The sequence below is a fragment of the Gobius niger genome (genome assembly GCF_951799975.1).
Source record: "Gobius niger genome assembly, chromosome: 19".
NCBI lineage: Eukaryota > Metazoa > Chordata > Actinopteri > Gobiiformes > Gobiidae > Gobius > Gobius niger.
The window spans coordinates 24,044,883-24,063,055 of record NC_136870.1 but is presented as its reverse complement, the minus strand read 5'-3'; the positions used below and the strand labels follow the sequence as shown (position 1 = coordinate 24,063,055).

At 40.8% G+C, this 18,173-nt stretch overlaps 1 protein-coding gene across 4 annotated transcripts in view; it reads left to right on the top strand.

The window, feature by feature from the left end:
• Positions 1 to 18,173, top strand: part of LOC306978590 (paired box protein Pax-2a-like) — a 97,237-nt gene that overhangs the window by 57,283 nt on the left and 21,781 nt on the right. For all 4 annotated transcript variants that reach the window (XR_013793900.1, XR_013793901.1, XM_079577227.1 and 1 more), the window contains exons 6-7: positions 2,486 to 2,658; positions 11,441 to 11,540. Coding sequence is in view for 2 of the 4 variants with exons in the window: in XM_079577227.1 (XP_079433353.1) it covers positions 2,486 to 2,658; positions 11,441 to 11,540 (273 nt within the window). In the remaining 2 variants the exon portion in view is untranslated. The remainder of the gene's footprint in view (positions 1 to 2,485; positions 2,659 to 11,440; positions 11,541 to 18,173) is intronic.

The window sequence follows — 18,173 nt, the reverse complement described above, 5'->3', positions numbered from 1 at the left end:
AGCCAAATAGATTGTATTCCCTTCCTCTCGTCGACATGGAGATCCCGTTTGCTCTTCCCGTATGTAAAAGGCCTGACTCCCGGGCTGCGTTGGGTCACAGAGAATCCCCTATAGACTCTTCATTCTGTCTCCTCTCGTCCTCTTCCAAATGTGGCCACACTTTCGCTGAACGAGGCCGGGATTGAATCGAGGGAAAAGGGAAATTGCGCCTTTTTTCTTCCCCCTCCTCCGCCTCCTCTTCTCCTTTGCTCAGTAGGTGTTGGGGACTGTAATGGCTCCTACTTCCATTACATTATAAAGAGCAACTTGTATAAATTTGCAATCCGTCAGATGCTATAGGGCCGCGGGATCGTGATGCTCCGGGAGCGGAGGGTAATGCGGGCAGAGGGTTTTTTTGCTTTTTCTTTTCTTTTTTTTCTTTCTTTTTTTTTGCCAGGGGACATTAGGTGTGATAGGAAAAGCCAGTCTGGAGGTGTATAGGTACGTCTTGAAACTGCTAAGCCCCCCACAGAGGAGCAGCACAAAGGAGCACGAGCGGAATACCAAGTGCACGCGTCCTGTGGTTATAGTCAAGAAGAAGAAGAAGAAGAAGAAGGCATGACTGGGTGTACGAGGGGGTTACATGCCTTTGACTTGTGGTTTTGGAAGTAGAAATGTTCAGTGATATGCTTTTTACTATTACATGTAACAGTTGATCTTCATCCATTGTTAATATTGATAATAAATAAATAGAATTCTGGTACTGGGCAGCACAATAATAGCACAATAATAATGCTAAGACCATAGACCAGGGTATAGGCAAGTTTGTGTCATGGAGGGCCAATTTTCTTCAAGTATAATATATACAAATATAAGTTTTGCACATAATATATGACCTACTGCGGTGTTTTGCTGGGAAATGTGAAAATATTGACAGTATTTTCCATATTTTACACTGCAAAAACTAATGAACTAGATTAGTATAAAAGTCTCAATTTCAGCATAATAATCCGAATTTGAGATGCTTTGACAAGGAAAGATATAGTTGGGCTTTTGCTTTGAGGTGTTTCTGACTCGTTTCATTACATTTTGTCCTTGTTTCAAGCAATTTTCTTTGCCAATGGGGTAAGAACATGGGACTTATCTCATTGGCAGTTTTACTTTCTTATTTCAAGCGAGATTTACCTCAGAACTAGTCGTAAACGTCCTCAAAAAGAGCAAAGTAAACTTGGTCAGAGCAGGAAAAAAGTCTAAATGAGTGAAAACTGCTCAAAACAAGTAACATTTTCTCAATTCAAGACATTTAAGCCAATGCTTGATATTTACTTTTTGCAGTGTAGAGTCCTTTTCACGTATTTGGTCTCTGATTTATGAATAAATTCTCTTTGGGGGCCAAAGGTTTTTTGCTGGAGGGCTGAATTTGACCCCCGGGCCTGACGTCGCCTACCCCTGCCATAGACTGTGAAAAAGAAAGATGTAGCATCGATATTAGCTGCTTAAGCCTAATAACTGGAAGTGGGGGCAGGCTCCGAAAGTTCTTTGCTAAAAATACTGGCTTACACTAGTGTGGTGCTTTTCAAGCCGGTGTTTCTCAAAGCGCTTCTGTTGTCATTATTCATTCAAACCATGCTCAATGCTAACAGGGTTTCTGCATTAAAAAGCATTAAATTTGACTTGCTTCTCCCTGTATAAACCAACTATTGCAGTCACAGACCATTGGGGTAGGCTGATGGAAATGAGGCTGCCAATCTGCACCACATCCAGCCACTCACTCAGATTCTCCGGAAGAAACCTATATATGGAGAACAAACACCCTATAGTGCTTTAGTGGTGACAATTACAAAACACCAAAGCACAAAGACAGCAGCATCATTCTGTGTTTGTCTTAACATGTGCAATATCATCCTATTTTATTCCTTTTGCTATCTCTTCAGTCAGATGTGAGTGATGGCAGTGCATAGCGGTGCGGCAGCTTCTTGAGCTCCCGGTGATCTTGCTGCACATCACTGGGCCTTGAGACTATTTGTCATTCCAACATGCCAAAACACGTGACAGAGCGAAGTTCAAAGTACCTTGAACCTTGATTTTTTTTTTTTTTTTTTTCCTTTTTCTAAATATAGGAGTTGGCTCCACAAACCCAGCCAAATTGCTAGCTTGAATGTTCTTTAGTTAGCCCACGCTGAACTCTGTATGGAACTCACTTAGTCCATCACTATTCTACAGTCTATAGGTCCCAGGATTTTTTATAGGAAGATTAATGATCAATGCCTATATCAACTGAACTCTGTAAAGAAATTTTGTTTATTCAAAGAAATAAAAAAGGGCTCAAAGAGTGATTTCTGCTCCCTGCTGCTTCAGATATAGTGTATTTCCTTCTTTACTATATGTGGGGGGAAAAAGCTCGATTGGGCCATTTTCAATTTGTTAGGATGTCTCGGCGTTATTTTAGAGCTGTTTTTGCCTTGGTAGAACAACATACTTGACCGATGTCTCTGTTCTTCCGTAGACTCCGACGGCTCGGCCCCGCACAGCGACTCCCCGGGCAGCGTGGAGAGTCTGAGGAAACACCTGCGAGCGGACGCCTTCACTCAGCAGCAGCTGGAGGCTCTGGACCGAGTGTTCGAGAGGCCTTCGTACCCAGACGTCTTCCCCACCTCTGAGCACGTCAAGCCGGAGCAGGTGAGGAGACTCTTTCCCCACTCACACTTCATGCTTTTGCCTTGTTTTGATGCCAATAAGCTGGATTTATTTGACGGAATGTTTGCTAATGTTGAGAACTGTACAGACATTGTTGTGTTTGTGGCATTAAGATAGTTAAAATATTGAGAATGAATACAGCTGGAACACAGAAGGTCAGGTTTATAACTGTATATGTTGACAGAAACATGTATTTGTGGTAATAATGGCAACAAAGGACAATGAACGCCTGGATTTGTTTGTTTGTTGAAGGTGTTAGCTTGTATAGCTCCTCAAGCTACACATTAGCAACCTGTCTATTCTCTCAAAGATTTGCTAGCAGTGCTGATGTTTACTTGCCCCTCTTGTAATGTGAAAAATCTGTGAAAACGAGGTGCATTATGCAACTTTTTAAGTGGAAAAAAAAATATTTATTCTCTATTTGACCTTTAGTGACCCAGTGGTTAGCATGGCGCCTTTACTTTCAATCACAGTGGACTCTAGGAAGCTCCAGGATCAATTGTTTGGAAGGTTTTCACCGCTGACGGACCCTCTCATCAGAAAACCTACTGTTTTAAGTGCTTCTTTGGATAAATCTTGCCCCTGTGCTAGAGAAATGTCATGCATTAGCAATATAGCTAAGGCATGTAGCGTCTTACCCATAGATATAATAATTAGAGATAGATTAATGCCTATTCAGCCCCATTCATAGAAAAGGTCCCGAGTCCTGTGTGAACCTTAATGGCCGGTCAATCTCCTCCTACGCAGCCTGTTCCTTAAAAGGGAAAAAAGGCGGGAAGTCCTTGAAGAGCTTGATTGACAGGCTCTGGAGCCAGTCACTGCACTGAAAATCCTTCCAATTTTCTGGCTAATGAAGCAAAAACCAAGGTGGTTAAAATATATTATTCACCTGCCCCAGCTTGGTCACATGGGTCATAGCATTTTTTTTAGAAAAAGAAAAACTCTTTGGAGCCAGGCTTTAAAGCCGTTTTTGGAAGGTCGGCAGTGTCATTAGAATCAATGCTCCCCGCCATGAGGACCATAGAGAAGCGCGTTCCTCGCCAATTGGTCTTACCATATTTGGCATTAGCTCCACCCCTCTCTAAATAAATATCCAAGATACTGTAGTTGCTCATTGTCCTGCTTTCTCGGACTCTCAGATGTAAACATATCAAGAATTTTGTCATAACCAGGATATGCCGAATAACCAGGTTACACGATCGCATGTAAACTCACTCAATGACCTAATTTCTTTAAAACCTTCAAAAATCAAGTTGCTCTCCTGGCATACTTTGCACTTTGATATGTCAATTACAAGAAAGACCTAGATTTTTCTTAGGGAGCAGTGATTGGGGAAAATCTGACCCAATTTCCGAGCTGCACTTCAAGAAAATAATGTTTTGAGCTTCATATCAATGTCAAATAAAGGTGATTAACTATGAAGCTTCTTTATCGTAAATGTGCTAAAACAGTGTCTGTAAATGCCCACCGAGATGCTCTACTTTATTCCTTCAAATCCAATATACAAACAGACCTCTGTGACCATCATTCCCAGACCATATCTTAGAAAGAAAAAGCTAATTAAGTAAAGGCCCTACAGTGGCTTACAGTCTGGCATGTATAATACTAGAGGGATCGCCCAGAAAAGGCCCACACGGTATTGATTTTGCGATGAAAAACACGTTGCTTGTATCCCTTGTAATTGAGAATAACAGTAGGACAGTGTGAAATGAATCAATAAGGCCAGATTTTGTGCATTAAAAGAGGGCGTTTTTCTTATGTCTGTTTGGCTGTGGGGTTTTTCCTCGCTGTTGTAAATCACTGGACGGCGCATTGCTATTTGTTTTCATTGTGGGAATTACTTTGGCAGCAGTGAGACGGCAAAGGGAAAAAAGGAAAGAAATTAAAATAGGACAAAAGCTCAGGTCAAACTGTGGAGTAAACCGAGACCAAACCGGGACTTCGTCTGCTGGAAGGACGGGATTTATTTGCAAAGTATCCGCTTACGATATGCCAAACAGCACAGAGACAAGCCTCAGCATTTCTGAAACAATGACATTTGGAGATTTTTTTTGCCACAACCATAAACGTTACATTTGGAGGTGTCGACAAGGCCTGTGATTGCACCATTCCTACAGTGAAACACGGAGGTGGATCACTCATGTTTTGGGGATGTGTGAGCTCCAGGGAACTGGGTCAAAATTTATTAAAGAATACTGGAGGAAAAGTGTCACTCATCAGCCTGGAAGCTGCGTATGGGACGCACTTGGACGCGTCAACATGACAACGATCCAAAGCACAAGGCCATGTTTTTTTATATTATATATCTATATCTATATATATCTATATATATATTTGCTCTTTCAGTGACCCAGTGGTTGTTTGGTTGGTTAGCATGTCGCCTTTACTTACCATCCCGGTGACCTGTAGGACGCTCCAGGATCAATTGTTTTTTAGATTACTGGTAGTTTTTCACTCCTGATTGAACCGTCTCCATGGTTACATATACTTTCCATTCAGAAAAAAACTACCAGCAAGTGCAAAAACAAGAAATAAAATTGATTCTGAAGCATAATATTAGGGCTGCAACTAACGATTATTTTGTAATTGATTAATCTATTGATCTATTGATTAATCGAGTAATCGCTTGGCTGTGAATGGTGTAGGAAAATTTAATTTTTTCTATTTTTTTTTAATCACATATAGCTTAAGTGGCGCTGCTTGAAGATGTGTTGGAGCAAACTAAAGGGAAATGTTTGTTGGAGGCTCTATTCATGAAATTTACAATGAACAAAATGTACGATTTCATCAAAAATACTGCATTTTTATATAATTTTTGCTCCATTTTAGTCTGTGTGAACCAGAAAACGATTCATCAATTACTAAAATAGTTGTTGACTATTTCAATAATCGATTAGTCATCTATTAATCGATTAGTCGTTTCAGCCCTATAATATATTAGGGACCGCCGGGATGGAAAGTAAAGGCTCACCACCCATACACCCACTGGGTCACATAAAAAGTTGCATAGTGTGCCTTTAAGCTGTCACTGACCGACTGCTTTTCCCATATCCACCAACTTGTACCAACACATACACTAGAACTGTGTGTACAACTGAAGTACATGATCTCTAAGAAAAGTATATTATTACCACCAGTATCACATTTTGAGAATCAATGCACCAAACCACCCCCTATACGCCACACCTATATCAAAATATGCAGCCTGAATAACCTTTATTTATTTTAATTATACAATTAAACAACGCACGAGTTCATTACGGCCCGAGAAGGAGCCGTAAAGCGCAGGAGCGGCGGCCTAATTGAGTTAATTGTAATTTCTGTGCGATCGGGGCGGATTAGGCGGGTGATAAATCAGCGGGACAGGCCTCAGCCGCAGAAACGGGCCCTAATCTGCAGCTAATTACAAAACTGATTTCTACGGCGCGATCAATACCACGACCAATTGGAAATGACTTGCATTCACACAAAGAGGGTAAGAAGCCGTAAGTGAACGGGCAGGTACAGAAGAAAGTAAGTTTGTAGTTTTTAGAAAAGGTGTAAACCGGGATTCTTGGCAGGAAAACTAAAACTACAACCGAGACAGGACTAAACTGCCATTAGCCACGATGAAGCAACTTCTAAACCAATGTGTAAATTGACACATAACCGGTAATGAGTCGAATCTGAGACTGAATTGATCAAATGTTGGATTATGGGGATTATGGGGCCTCAGTATAATCCAGGAAGTAAAGGTAAAAAAGGTAAAGGTGCTTTATTTTGGAGCGATACAGCAGAAGAAGAAAAGACCAAAGTGAACAAGATTAGGCAAAACTGAATGAAGAGGAATGGTACTCCAGTATATAAATGTAATAATCGGTGGTGGTCAAAGTATTTGAGTTCATGACTTGTGTCAAAGTACAAATACTTCAAGTCAAAAATTGCACCTATTAAAGGGATGTTTCAGGATTTTTGACATAGGGCCTCATTTCCTAGGTATCCAGAGTAGTGCTGATTTCTGGAGATATACCAGGTAGATAGAATAATTTTTTGGAATATAACTGACCTTGCATCACATGAATGATCGCATTTTGAAGGACTATTTTCTAGCAGATCACTCCGCCGCTGCGTAGCTTATACAACCACGAAGCTGATGCTGCTCAAATACAAGTTATTTTAAATGCAAAATGGTTAAAATTATACTTTCGACACTTTTATATGGTTAGTCTGGTGTTATAAGTGATTTGCCTCAGGTGCTCTGTGGAGCGGGTCAGACTGTTTTTAATGCAGGCTAGCTGATACCATAGAAATGCGCTAGCCTTGCACTAGCCTAGCGCCACGAAACTCTTCAATTATAAGAACTGCATGAAGTACAAAATAAAATATCGCCAGAAATCAGCAACACTCTGGATAAGACACATTTTTTGCTAAAATTTTATTTAAGATTTTCCTAAAAATGTACCCAGCTTTCTTTAATTTGACCATTTTTGTGATGTTTATATTTTCACTTGTGCAATGTGATTTGGGCAACTCCAACAGCTGCCCCCACGACCCGGCAACGGACAAGTGGAAGAAAATGGATGGATGGATGGATATTTTCACTTCCTATTTGGACACTGACAGGAAATGACATAGATAGAGGCAAACAATTTAAAACGACAAAAAAACGGCAGTCGTAGCTAGCGTTAGCCCGATGCTAACATGAAGCATAATGTTTGCTTTCTCCGTTATTTATGTATTTATGGGCTGTTGAACCACTTTGCTCCTCTCCACGTCTTTGTATCTTTATTGGGTAGAGAACTATATCAATAATTCAGCATTTATTTAAGCAGTTTATGAATAATTAGAGAAAGTTTAGATCGGTTTTCAAATATGACCAGATATGGGCGATCTATGTATCTATGGAACTTTACCTCTATTTCACTTCCTGTTTGTAGCTTCAAAATGCAAACATTTCTTCAAATTGCTGCTGAAATAAAATGATAATTATTACTTATCCAAGTCATATTTCCAAAAGCATTAAACCTGTCATTATAAAGCTGAAAAAAGTCAATTAGTCTCCTTTAAGTCTACATTATACGGCAGAACCAGGTCTAAAGCTGTTCCAAATCCCGTCTAATAAAATCCAACCTGACGCAACATAAATCACGCTGTTTTTGTGCCTCCTCATTATTTCCCCCTCGATCTGAAATGCAGGCCGCGACCGCAGTGTCTGGCCTCGGCCGCACTGCATTAAAAAGCCGTTCAGACTCAATGCTCGGTCCCCTCCCACACTGCTGCCCGCCATGTGCTCATCCTTTTCACTCGCCCCCCCCCTCCCGCCCCCTCTCCGCACCCTCCGCTCCATCTGCATGATAAAAAGCCAGTTTGGGACGCGCGGCACAGGGGAAAACATCCGACAATGTGCCCGCGAACAGTTGTACACACAATTAGAGTGAATTGAGGATGGGGACGGACAACAGGGGGGTCAGGGGCAGCTTTATGATGTCCCGCTAATCGAAATGTAAGGGAAATTGCGATCTCCTCTTTCAGACAGAAACGGCACAAAGTTTGGGCGAGGCGATGGAAGATTTTGTGAGATAAATGATGCTGTGTTTGAGTTGAGTTTGTATAAAAGGTTTAAGCTCTAAGTTCATGAATAACTGTTTCTCTTTGAGGCCTAGAACGGAAAGAGGCCGCAAGAGTTTAGGGATGTTCATGATTAATAAAGGTTAGTTTAATAATCTTTATGTTAGGGGAAAATACAGTACGATCAGAGTGCAAAATATATCGATATTAATATATATCGATGTATTTTTAAATGAGATATGGAATTAGACCTTATCGCATATATCGGGATATTTCAAATTATAAGAATGAAAAGTCGGAAACTTGAGCTCCAAAGTGAGGACAAGGGGTCAAAAAATCTATGAAAAATGGGCAATATTTAAAACAATCTTTGATTAAATTAAAACGCTCTTTCAAAATAGGAACAGATAATATTTTATGCATAAATAAGAATGTACATGTTATGATCTATTGATTGTAAGGTCTACACAGGCCTATAAGCTAAGTTTTTTGGGATTTATTTGTTGGTTTCTTGACTTTTCTTGATATTATAAAACTGCATATCTTCCAAGCAACAATTTTCATATTATCTTGTAGATGGTGTACAGCCAAGCTCTGGAATCAGACTCTGATCTTCAATGTTTTTTCAAATAAAGAATTTCTCAAGTAAAGACAGGACTGAGTTAAACAACGGCCCTTTAACTTCTCCTCAAAGGGCCCTTATTCCCCGAGTTAAGAAGCGTTTCGCGCCTCGGTCATTAGCCGCGCTGAATCCCGGAGGTGTGTGGTGCGTGTCCTGTACAGGCCCCCATGCCGCGGCCCCCGCCAGGTCCCCTTCTCCCTGGGCTGGTCCCAGTGGCCCGGGCGGCTCCAGCGACAATGGAGCAGCTGACTGTGTCCCCGGCCTCTCCGCTCATCTGAGAAGCCACTTCCTCCCCGGAACAAAACGGGGAAACACAAAAACAGAAACATTGGTAACGTGGTCCGGGCCGCCTCCCGCCTGCAGGACACACACAATGTCCGCACGGGAGCGTGGAGGAGACGGGACAGCGCTCGAATAGAAGCCAAACAGTGTGTCATCATCACTAACCACTGAACTGAAGGCTGCAGAGACTCAACACCTGCAAAGTGATGTTATTATTTTCATTTTCGACTACGGGGCACATTTTATTATAAAGCAGCTTTGAAAAATAGAAAAGCATTGGTAAATTTTATACTCAGATTATTAATACAGCCTAATAATGAACATTTAAGCAATTTCATTTCAAAACCAGCATTTAAATCGCACTTGCAGCAAACTATCTGCACCTCTAGAAGAAGGCCATTCTTTACAATACATCAACAAAATAAAACCATAAATTCACACTTATTCGATTTAATGCTGAAAATATACGCCTTTTTGGTCATTTTTATACATAAAGTGGTTATTACTCAAGCCAGGTGATTGTAAGTGAAAGCTGGAGGATAGAATAAAGCTATTTGTGGGCATGAAGCACCTGATTTTCCATTTGAAATTGTCTTTATTCACCTTATTCCGCCCAAGTGGAGAACGAGGGAAAATGTTCGCGAACTTCCAGAATAAGGTTGTTGTTCTTTGTTGTTGTTTTGTTCCTTTTGCACTATGTTCCTTTGTACTATTGTGAAATGAGAATTTTAAGCTTTTTGCTTTCGGCCCACTCCTTTTGAGGAGTATGTTTACTGTTCATATAACTAGGCCTGTCACGATAACAAATTTGAAGTTCGATATATTGAGGCTGGAAAGTATCGCGATAAACGATATTATTGACTCTAACGATACTGTCAACTCTCAGGCATAAACATGACAGTAAACCTTTGTTCTGAAAGTGCATCATCATATCCTAAAATACCACAAAAGCTGCAAAAAACATGAAATATAACTTGTAAATGTAACTTAATTTGCTTCATTTAAAAATCTAAGTTTTACAAAGAAAATATAGGGGGAAATGCTAATAAATGTACAGACGATAAATATCGAGCTGAAAATTATATTGTTTATCTGTTTTTGTTATCGCGACAGCTCTACAAATAAACAAATAAACTAAGGTGAATAACAATATTAGAACACCCATATCTGATATCGATAGCTTTTTTTCCATACTTATGCTTTGTTTTGCTTTTTTAAGTGAATGATGAGAGCGGAGTCTCACCTGCGAGACACTTGTTTTTTTCTAAGGTTGCATGTTTATCAAGCTCCACACGCAAAGAGGAAAATGGAGAAAGGCAAAGACTAAATGAGTAAGAGAGTGGGATCAGGGAAAGAGGAGAACTCTGCTTTTTACACAAAATCAAGATCCCTTCAAACTTAAACTAATCCATAAATGTAGTCAGCACATCCCCAGCTTTCTGCCACTTCTTATTTAAGAGAGATCCGCTTCATATTTTTGGTTTTATGGTTAAAGTTGCACTGGGTTTTGGGTTAAAACGCACAACATTGCAAAGGCTTTGTTGAGAAAATGTATGTCTGTATTGCGCAACAATTCAGAGATGGAGATGTATTTCGCACACTGATTTGGGGGCAAAAATGGGTGAATTTGGGATAAATTGTGGCAAAAATAAGGACAAATTGTGGAGAAAAACTGGGGAAATGTGAAAGTATTAGTAATAGAAATGAGGGAAGAGATTTGTAAAAGAACAGGAACTGTAAATGATTTTGTGTTAAGGGGAAGACATTATAAGTTTTTACTTCTTTTACTTCTTTTTTACTTTCTTTCTTTTCTTTTCATTCATGCTAAATGCTGTTGTTGCATTTTGAAATGAATGAAATAAATACAAAATTAAGAAGAAAAAAATGAAATGGAAAAAAATTGGGACAAACATCCGAAAATATTTGTGGGAAATGGGGCAAACACTGGGCAAAAAGAATACTGATAATTAAAAAAAAGGAATATATGGGGGGAAAAGTCTCTTCCTTTTAGTGCTGTCCCTGAACCATTTCTTTTTTAGTTCTCGATACTTTCATTATTTTCTATACCAGTGGAATCTAAAATTCTAAAATTCCCGATACCATACTGGTTTTGTTTCATGGTACCCAGCTCTACTTGCAACACATTTTTCCCTCAAATTTCTATCAAGATCAGTAATCCACAGCAAAAGTTTCAAATTGATATCTCCACCTGCAGCATCTCGCCTGAAATGACTCCTCTTCTTCTTCTTCTTCTTCTTCTTCTTTGTTCATGTTTTGGCCTCACCTTTACCTCCTCTTTGTCCCTCCCTCCAGGCGAGTGAGTACTCTCTCCCGGCGCTGAACTCCGCTCTGGACGAGGTGAAGCCCAGCCTATCGTCCGGCTCCTCAGACCTGTCCCAAAGCTTCCCTGTCGGTAAGACCAACCACACCCGCCGACGTTAACCACACAGTAATTCTCCCACCCTGTGATGTGGGGTTTGGAGGAGCAGGAGGAGGCGAGAGACGTTGCGGGTAAAGGGGCCCTCTTCCTTTTTACGATGTTGAAAAATGTCGTGATGATGATGTGATAAACACTGCAGCTGTCTTGGGCGTTTTTGCTGATGCAGCGTAAGAAGGGAAGACGGAGGGAGAAAGAGCGATGGGGAGAAGAGGCTCATTCGCTGGTGGACAGGGATCATTTGGCGTGAGTTCGCCCCTGTTTCCAGCCTCAAGGACTCCGAGGGGAAGGATACGTGGATCGTCTCTTTTCTCCTGTAATTCATAGAAATACACTGGATTAGGAAAATAGGCAATACATTTAAATGCTCTCGCCTCGTAGCAATATTCTCTGGGTAGAAAATCTCAAGGTTTTCCCTAATAATTATTTGGAAGTGATTGGATTTCACAAACCTGCCACATTCATCTTTCATCTGAACAACATACAGCACCTCATTTTGAACATTGTCTCCACTTTTGGACGCCTTTATGAGACAGTCATGTGACCTTAGTTCATATGTGCCGAGAGATGAGACTGAACTTTGTGACAGTTTTTGTTTCATGTGGATAGGTCCAGCCGTTACAGAGATATCAAGAATAAACCAAGTCCAAAATTATGCAGTTTGACGGTTACTATAGTTACCACAATATAATTCTTCGTTCACCAATTTTAAATTATAGGTTGTTAAGAAGGTTGTGACCATAGAAATAAAAAGGAGAAGCAGGGTTCGATCCTAGCGTTATGCAGACAGTTAGCAAGTCCATTAGCATTAGCCATCAAACATTGCAAATCATGAACGATCCAGATGTTTTCAGCTGTTGTCAACCATCGACCACATTTAGGTCAAAGCCTCGTTAGTAATCTATCTTAATTTGCATAGTAAATTATGTTATACTATAAAAGTGAGCTAAACGCTAACTCAAATTCACATCCAATGACCACTACACATAATCTTGTGGCATTTATATAATGAAAAGTTGTATAAAAAGGACAAACAGATATTTATATGGTTAGTCTGGTGTTATAAGTGATTCGCCTCAAGTGCTCTGTGGAGCGGGTCAGACTGTTTTTAATGCAGGCTAGCTGATACCATAGAAATGCGCTAGCCTTGCACTAGCCTAGCACCACGAAACTCTTCAAACATAAGAACTGCATGAATTACAAAAAAAACAATCCCTCCATAACTAGGAAATGAGGCCCCATGTCAAAAATCCTGAAACATCCCTTTAATGCACAGATGAGTTTTGTTTATTGTGTTCGGACTTTGGTATTACATTAAAAAGCTTTAAAGTGGCCTCTCCGCTGCCCTTGTATTTCGTTGCTGAATCCGCCTTGGCGTTGGTCCCGAAGTCTCCTCCTCTCCGTGTCCTCTCTCCTTGTCAGACATAATGGCCTTGTGGCTAATTGAAATATCGCTCTATTGTGGGCGCGTTATTACCGCCAAGAAGGTTAAGTTTAGCGAAGTTTACGAGCTCTGTCAGCGGCGGCAGATTTATGCGCTCTGCTTTTATTAAAATTCACATAATTAAAGACAAAGAGGGAGGGAGAGTCCATCGGCTACTGCGCCCTGTAGTTTTTTACTGCGGCGGCCGAGACGATCAGCTTTTCTAATTAAAAGCAGGGAGTAATGCTGCGCTTTTATTTATGAAGGGGAGTTTTGGCTTGTGTGAGATTGTTAGTCGCTTTGTTAGTCGGTCTCTGGGCTGGATAACGAAGAAATGGTGAGATTTAATGGCATTTTTATGGCGTCTTTAGTCAAACTAGTGGGAAATTCTGCACTTTGTTTGTTGGTCAAAATGAGTTCATTGTTTGTTTGTTGCCTCAATTTGCATATTAATTGAAAAAGATAGATTTAACCCCAGCTGCCCTTCCTGTTCCTGCCAATTCACCAATAATGTGGAAAAATGTGATGATTTGTTGAGAGTTGTTTTATTAGAAGTAAAATATTTCCAAAGAATAAGATAAGATAAGATAAATCATGAACATTTAATAGAAGAAAACAAATTCAAGTTTAAAGTTGTAGCTATTAAAGTAAAGGCTATTTTGCAATATCGGCCGATCTAATGCCGATAAAAGATATCTCCGCAACCTCAAGTGATGGAGACTTCTCAGTTTTTGTTTGCATTGGAATGAGCTCAGCTTTAAAATGAGTCTCCCACAACTTCCGAGGCCAGTGGTTCCCAAAGTAAGCCTTGGGTGGTAATATCCTTTCAAATATCCAAAATAAACAGTTTAAATACACATCAGTACTAACTCTTGCCCCTGGAGGCCATAAGCGCCACTGCAGGTGTCGTAGCATGTTGCGGTTTTTTACTCATTAATTGTCCGTAAGAGTAAATACTACACTGACAGAAAAGACAAAGGGACAGAGGGATATTGTTCATCCAATTACACAATAGAGATCATTTTTTAAACTCAAACTTGGCTGAAATACTGTTTAAGTGGCGCTAGCCTGCAGTTAGCTTTGTTAGCTTCTTCTTCATGATTCTATTAGTGTGTATTGCGTCTCCAGGTCAGTGCAGGAAAGTTGCAATTGTGGTTTTCTGGCCAGAGACACCAGGGGGAGATTAAAGACCCCCCAATCATCCCATAAACGCTTGTATCACTCCCAGAGGGACTACGGAAAGGATTTATTAAAGTTAAAGTTTTGAGTTCCCAAAAAAAACGAGGTCCCTCTGAAGTACCTACTAAATATGAATGTCCTGAATTAATCAGCCCTAAGCCTCGAATAAAGCGCCCTCTGCTGTCACAGTTCAACACTGACACATTTTACAGTTTAGAAGCTTCATATGCAGGATTATAGACGCAACGTTTTAAAAATCGTCCAGAAATATCGGCCATGCATATCGGCATCGGCCTTAGACAACCTGTATTTTAAAGTGACTGAAATACTAATATGATAGTGCTAATATCTACCTCCTTGTATTGTTCATCTAAGATTCATTTTTACTTGTCAAAAGTCAAAATGAACTTTTATGCATCAAGACAAGAATATTGCACGTGTTCCCTTTTAAGAGTCTGACACCAGCACTTCCTGTTGGCTTAAAATACCAATTATAAGTAAGTAATGACACAGCTCCAAGTGCTGGGCCCGTCAGAGCCTTTGTGTGTTGGTCCTTGGTGATCCACCAGCTCTGGAGGCCGAGGCCCCGTCGCGCTTTAGCTTTGTTTCACGTGGGACGTTTTATCCGGGCGGCACCGCAGAGGGGACTTTACAGCTGCAGGTGCAAAGACACTGAACCACAGGGACTGGCCCACACACACGCGGGCAGGTACTGGTTTACATTTTTGAATCCTAAAATGTATGTAAATAGTAAAATTGTGTATATATATTATACTCTTTTTACACAAGCTAAAGGTGGCTCATACTTTAGCAGGTATTTGAGCTCTTATTTGTGTAATAATAATTATCAAATTCATCTTGAGGAGCCAGAGGTTCTATGCTGGTGGGCCGGATATGGCCCCGGGCCTGATGTTGCCCACCTCTGCTCTATGGCATAACGTTGCCTGAGGGAAAACCACTTGGCTCTAACGCTGGCTTTTTAAAGTTCTTTTTTATTTTTTCATAATGTTACCAGACATGGTTCTGTCCAAAAAAAAAATCAGGGGCATTTGGAAAAACCAACAATACAAAGTAACCAACAGTATTTTTTTTTCTTTTTTTTTTAAATATTCTGCACAGCTGTTCAGTCAGAGAAGGTTTTTAAGGAATGTAGATAATGATTTTAACATAATTTAAACTGAGGTTGAAGGGCCGTGGTCTGTTCTTTGTATGTTGTCAATGTTTGGATCTGTCTGCTGTGGTCATTGTTGTATTTGTGTACTCACTGCAAATGAATTTCCCCACGGGGACAATACATTTTCTACTATCTACTATCTATCTATCTAAGTAGAGCAGTGACGCAGGTGCCAGATAACATAATTATCACTTTACTACAGGTATGAATTGAAATAACCTGATAAAATAAATATGTGCATGAATATGTCAACCATTTTTTTTCCATCCATCCATTTTCTTCCGCTCATCCGGGGCCGGGTCTCGGGGGCAGCAGTCTCAGCAGAGATGCCCAGACTTCCCAATCCACGCACACCTCCTCCAGCTGTTCTGGGGGGACCCTGAGGCAACACCAGGCCAGCTCGGAGACATAGTCCTACCAGCGTGTCCTGGGCCTTCCACGAGGCCTAAAGGGCAACTTTGTGCAGTTGTAGCACTTTTGTTGGAAAAACAAAAGGAATATTGGATGAGCTAGAATGGAAAAATTTCTATGGTCTGTTCTGTTCTGTCAACCCCAAAAAAATGTGTTGGAATTTTTATTTTTACATATTTCCAGCATTTTTTAAATATATATATCTCATTGCTGGGCTGATTTGTTGAGCTTTGAACTGGAAATTATTCAAACCAGATCCAAAATACTCTCTGAAAAACACTTTGTAACTAATATATACTATCAACAAAATAAAACCCTACATTTAAACCTGGCTCGATCCATTAGTCAGATTGTGGCACTAGAAATATATATACAACTTTTTGTCCATTTTTATCCATTTTTTTTTATATGAAAACATCTGTAATCCACAGCATCTGTATTTCCCCTATTCACCTGCAGTGTCTCGCCATAAATAGTTTTTATAGTGGGATGACTTTCCTGAAAACAAGGCCGTCTATAATATCCACAGACACAGAACATTTTAATAGTTTAAACCTAATTCCCGCGTGTATTTTGATTCACTCTCCACAGACCTGCAGTAACTCATCTCAACATACGGCGACCTCCAAAATCAATATTCAGCGTGCGGCACGTCGACGTAAAAAGAGAAACTCCTCCTGAAAAGCTCATGGGAATCAAAGATGGCTCTCGCATTATCAATAAAACGTTTACGGGGCCAATTCTGGAGACTCCTCTATTGAGAATCGTCCGGACAATCGGCCTTATCTCGGGCCATCACTCCATTTCTGCCTCGAAAATGCACAAAAGTTCCCCTTCCGCCTCATTCACGGATCCGTCTATAGCCAGAATGACTTGAATTTTAAGCTCTCGGCTCTTGTGACGAAACCTTCTGATTTAAATGACTTCCCCCATATCTACAATAGAAATTACCCCACAAAGCTCGATTGTCCCACGCGACACATTCAGGGAAGCCCCCCAATGGTGGTTTTCGCCGGGTAAAAAGGCGCCGTTTAGCGACTGTGGAGCGAAGGAGACGGTTTTAATGGAAGCCGGGTCTCGCTGTCGCATTTCGATGAAGCGCCACAATGCGTTCCGAGCCTTTCAGGTGTATTTCAGGGCGTAATAGGATCCGCACAGGGGCAGAAAAGATTCATATCGAGTTGTCGTTTCCTCACAGAATCCCAAATCTTGGCAACTTTACTCAATTTGTTTGTAACTCTTTGCAGCACAGTTAGCGAATCGCAAAAGCAGCAGTTGTTTGTGGTGCAATATCTTAAACAACAAAGACCCTGGAGTTTATCCCTCATCAAGTCTGATCATGACATTTGCAAAACTTCTCAGGAAAACAAACTTTACTTGAGGCCCTTTCTCTGAATCAATTCGGGTTTGTTGTAAAAAATAAAACACATCATTATAACTTAAAGGATCTGTGTCATGCTATTTTAGCCATTCCAAAGTAAAGTACAGGCATTTATATGATATATTGTACCTCTACCGCTATGGAGCACTCATTTTTGGGATAAATGTAAGTGTTTTCTGGAGGTATTTTTATAAACCGGAAGACAAAACGCTTGGATTCGGTTAACTCCGCCCCCTCTCTCCACTCATGCTACTGTAGCAGTAGTAGAAATATAAGTTAGTTCACGATGCAGTTATAAGGAGTATAAGGAGCCGCTCTGGTCCATCGCTGTTTACAATATGGGACTCACATTAGTTATAAAAGTTAATCCACTTTGATTCTGGCGATGGTTCTCCAAACATCCATCCAGAGACAGTCACAGAAAAACACTATTTCAACCTGGGCAGACTCAAACAGACAAAAGCAGCGATTAGGAATTTTATTGACATGTATATAGTTTTGGCGATCAGACCCCAGCGGTAGCATCGATGTATGAAAGTCAGTATGGATGAACAGCTTGTAGTTAGGGATGTCTTCCCCGGAGCCTGGAAGATGCAGCAGGGAGAGGCCGTGGACGGAAGAGGCGGAGATGGGGCGGAGGCGGGTCGCAGCACAGCTGGGAAGCGAATGAACCATGATTGCTGGGGCTTAAAAGCGGGACTGAGGGCGATGATTGGCTGCTATGGAGGTGTGGCTTTTACGCTGATGGCTGAGGTGGAGGTGTGGCCCTCTCGGAAGCGACCATTGGCTGGAGGTGATGCTGAAATTAGTCTCCCAGGTTGAATTAACGCCTAGGCTTCATTTTGGCTGAAAGTCGCCAAATCCCAGAAAGAAATTCCAGCTTCTGGCGAGTGGCCTCTTCTTTAGGAAGGTTGAAAAATGTCCTGCACCGTGCTTTTCTCTGACATTATTGTTAGGTAAGAAAAACAGGTGTCCAGAGTAGGTTAGAAAGAGCTCCTTCTTCACAGCTTTTGGAGCAAACTTGACATCGGTTCAGACGCT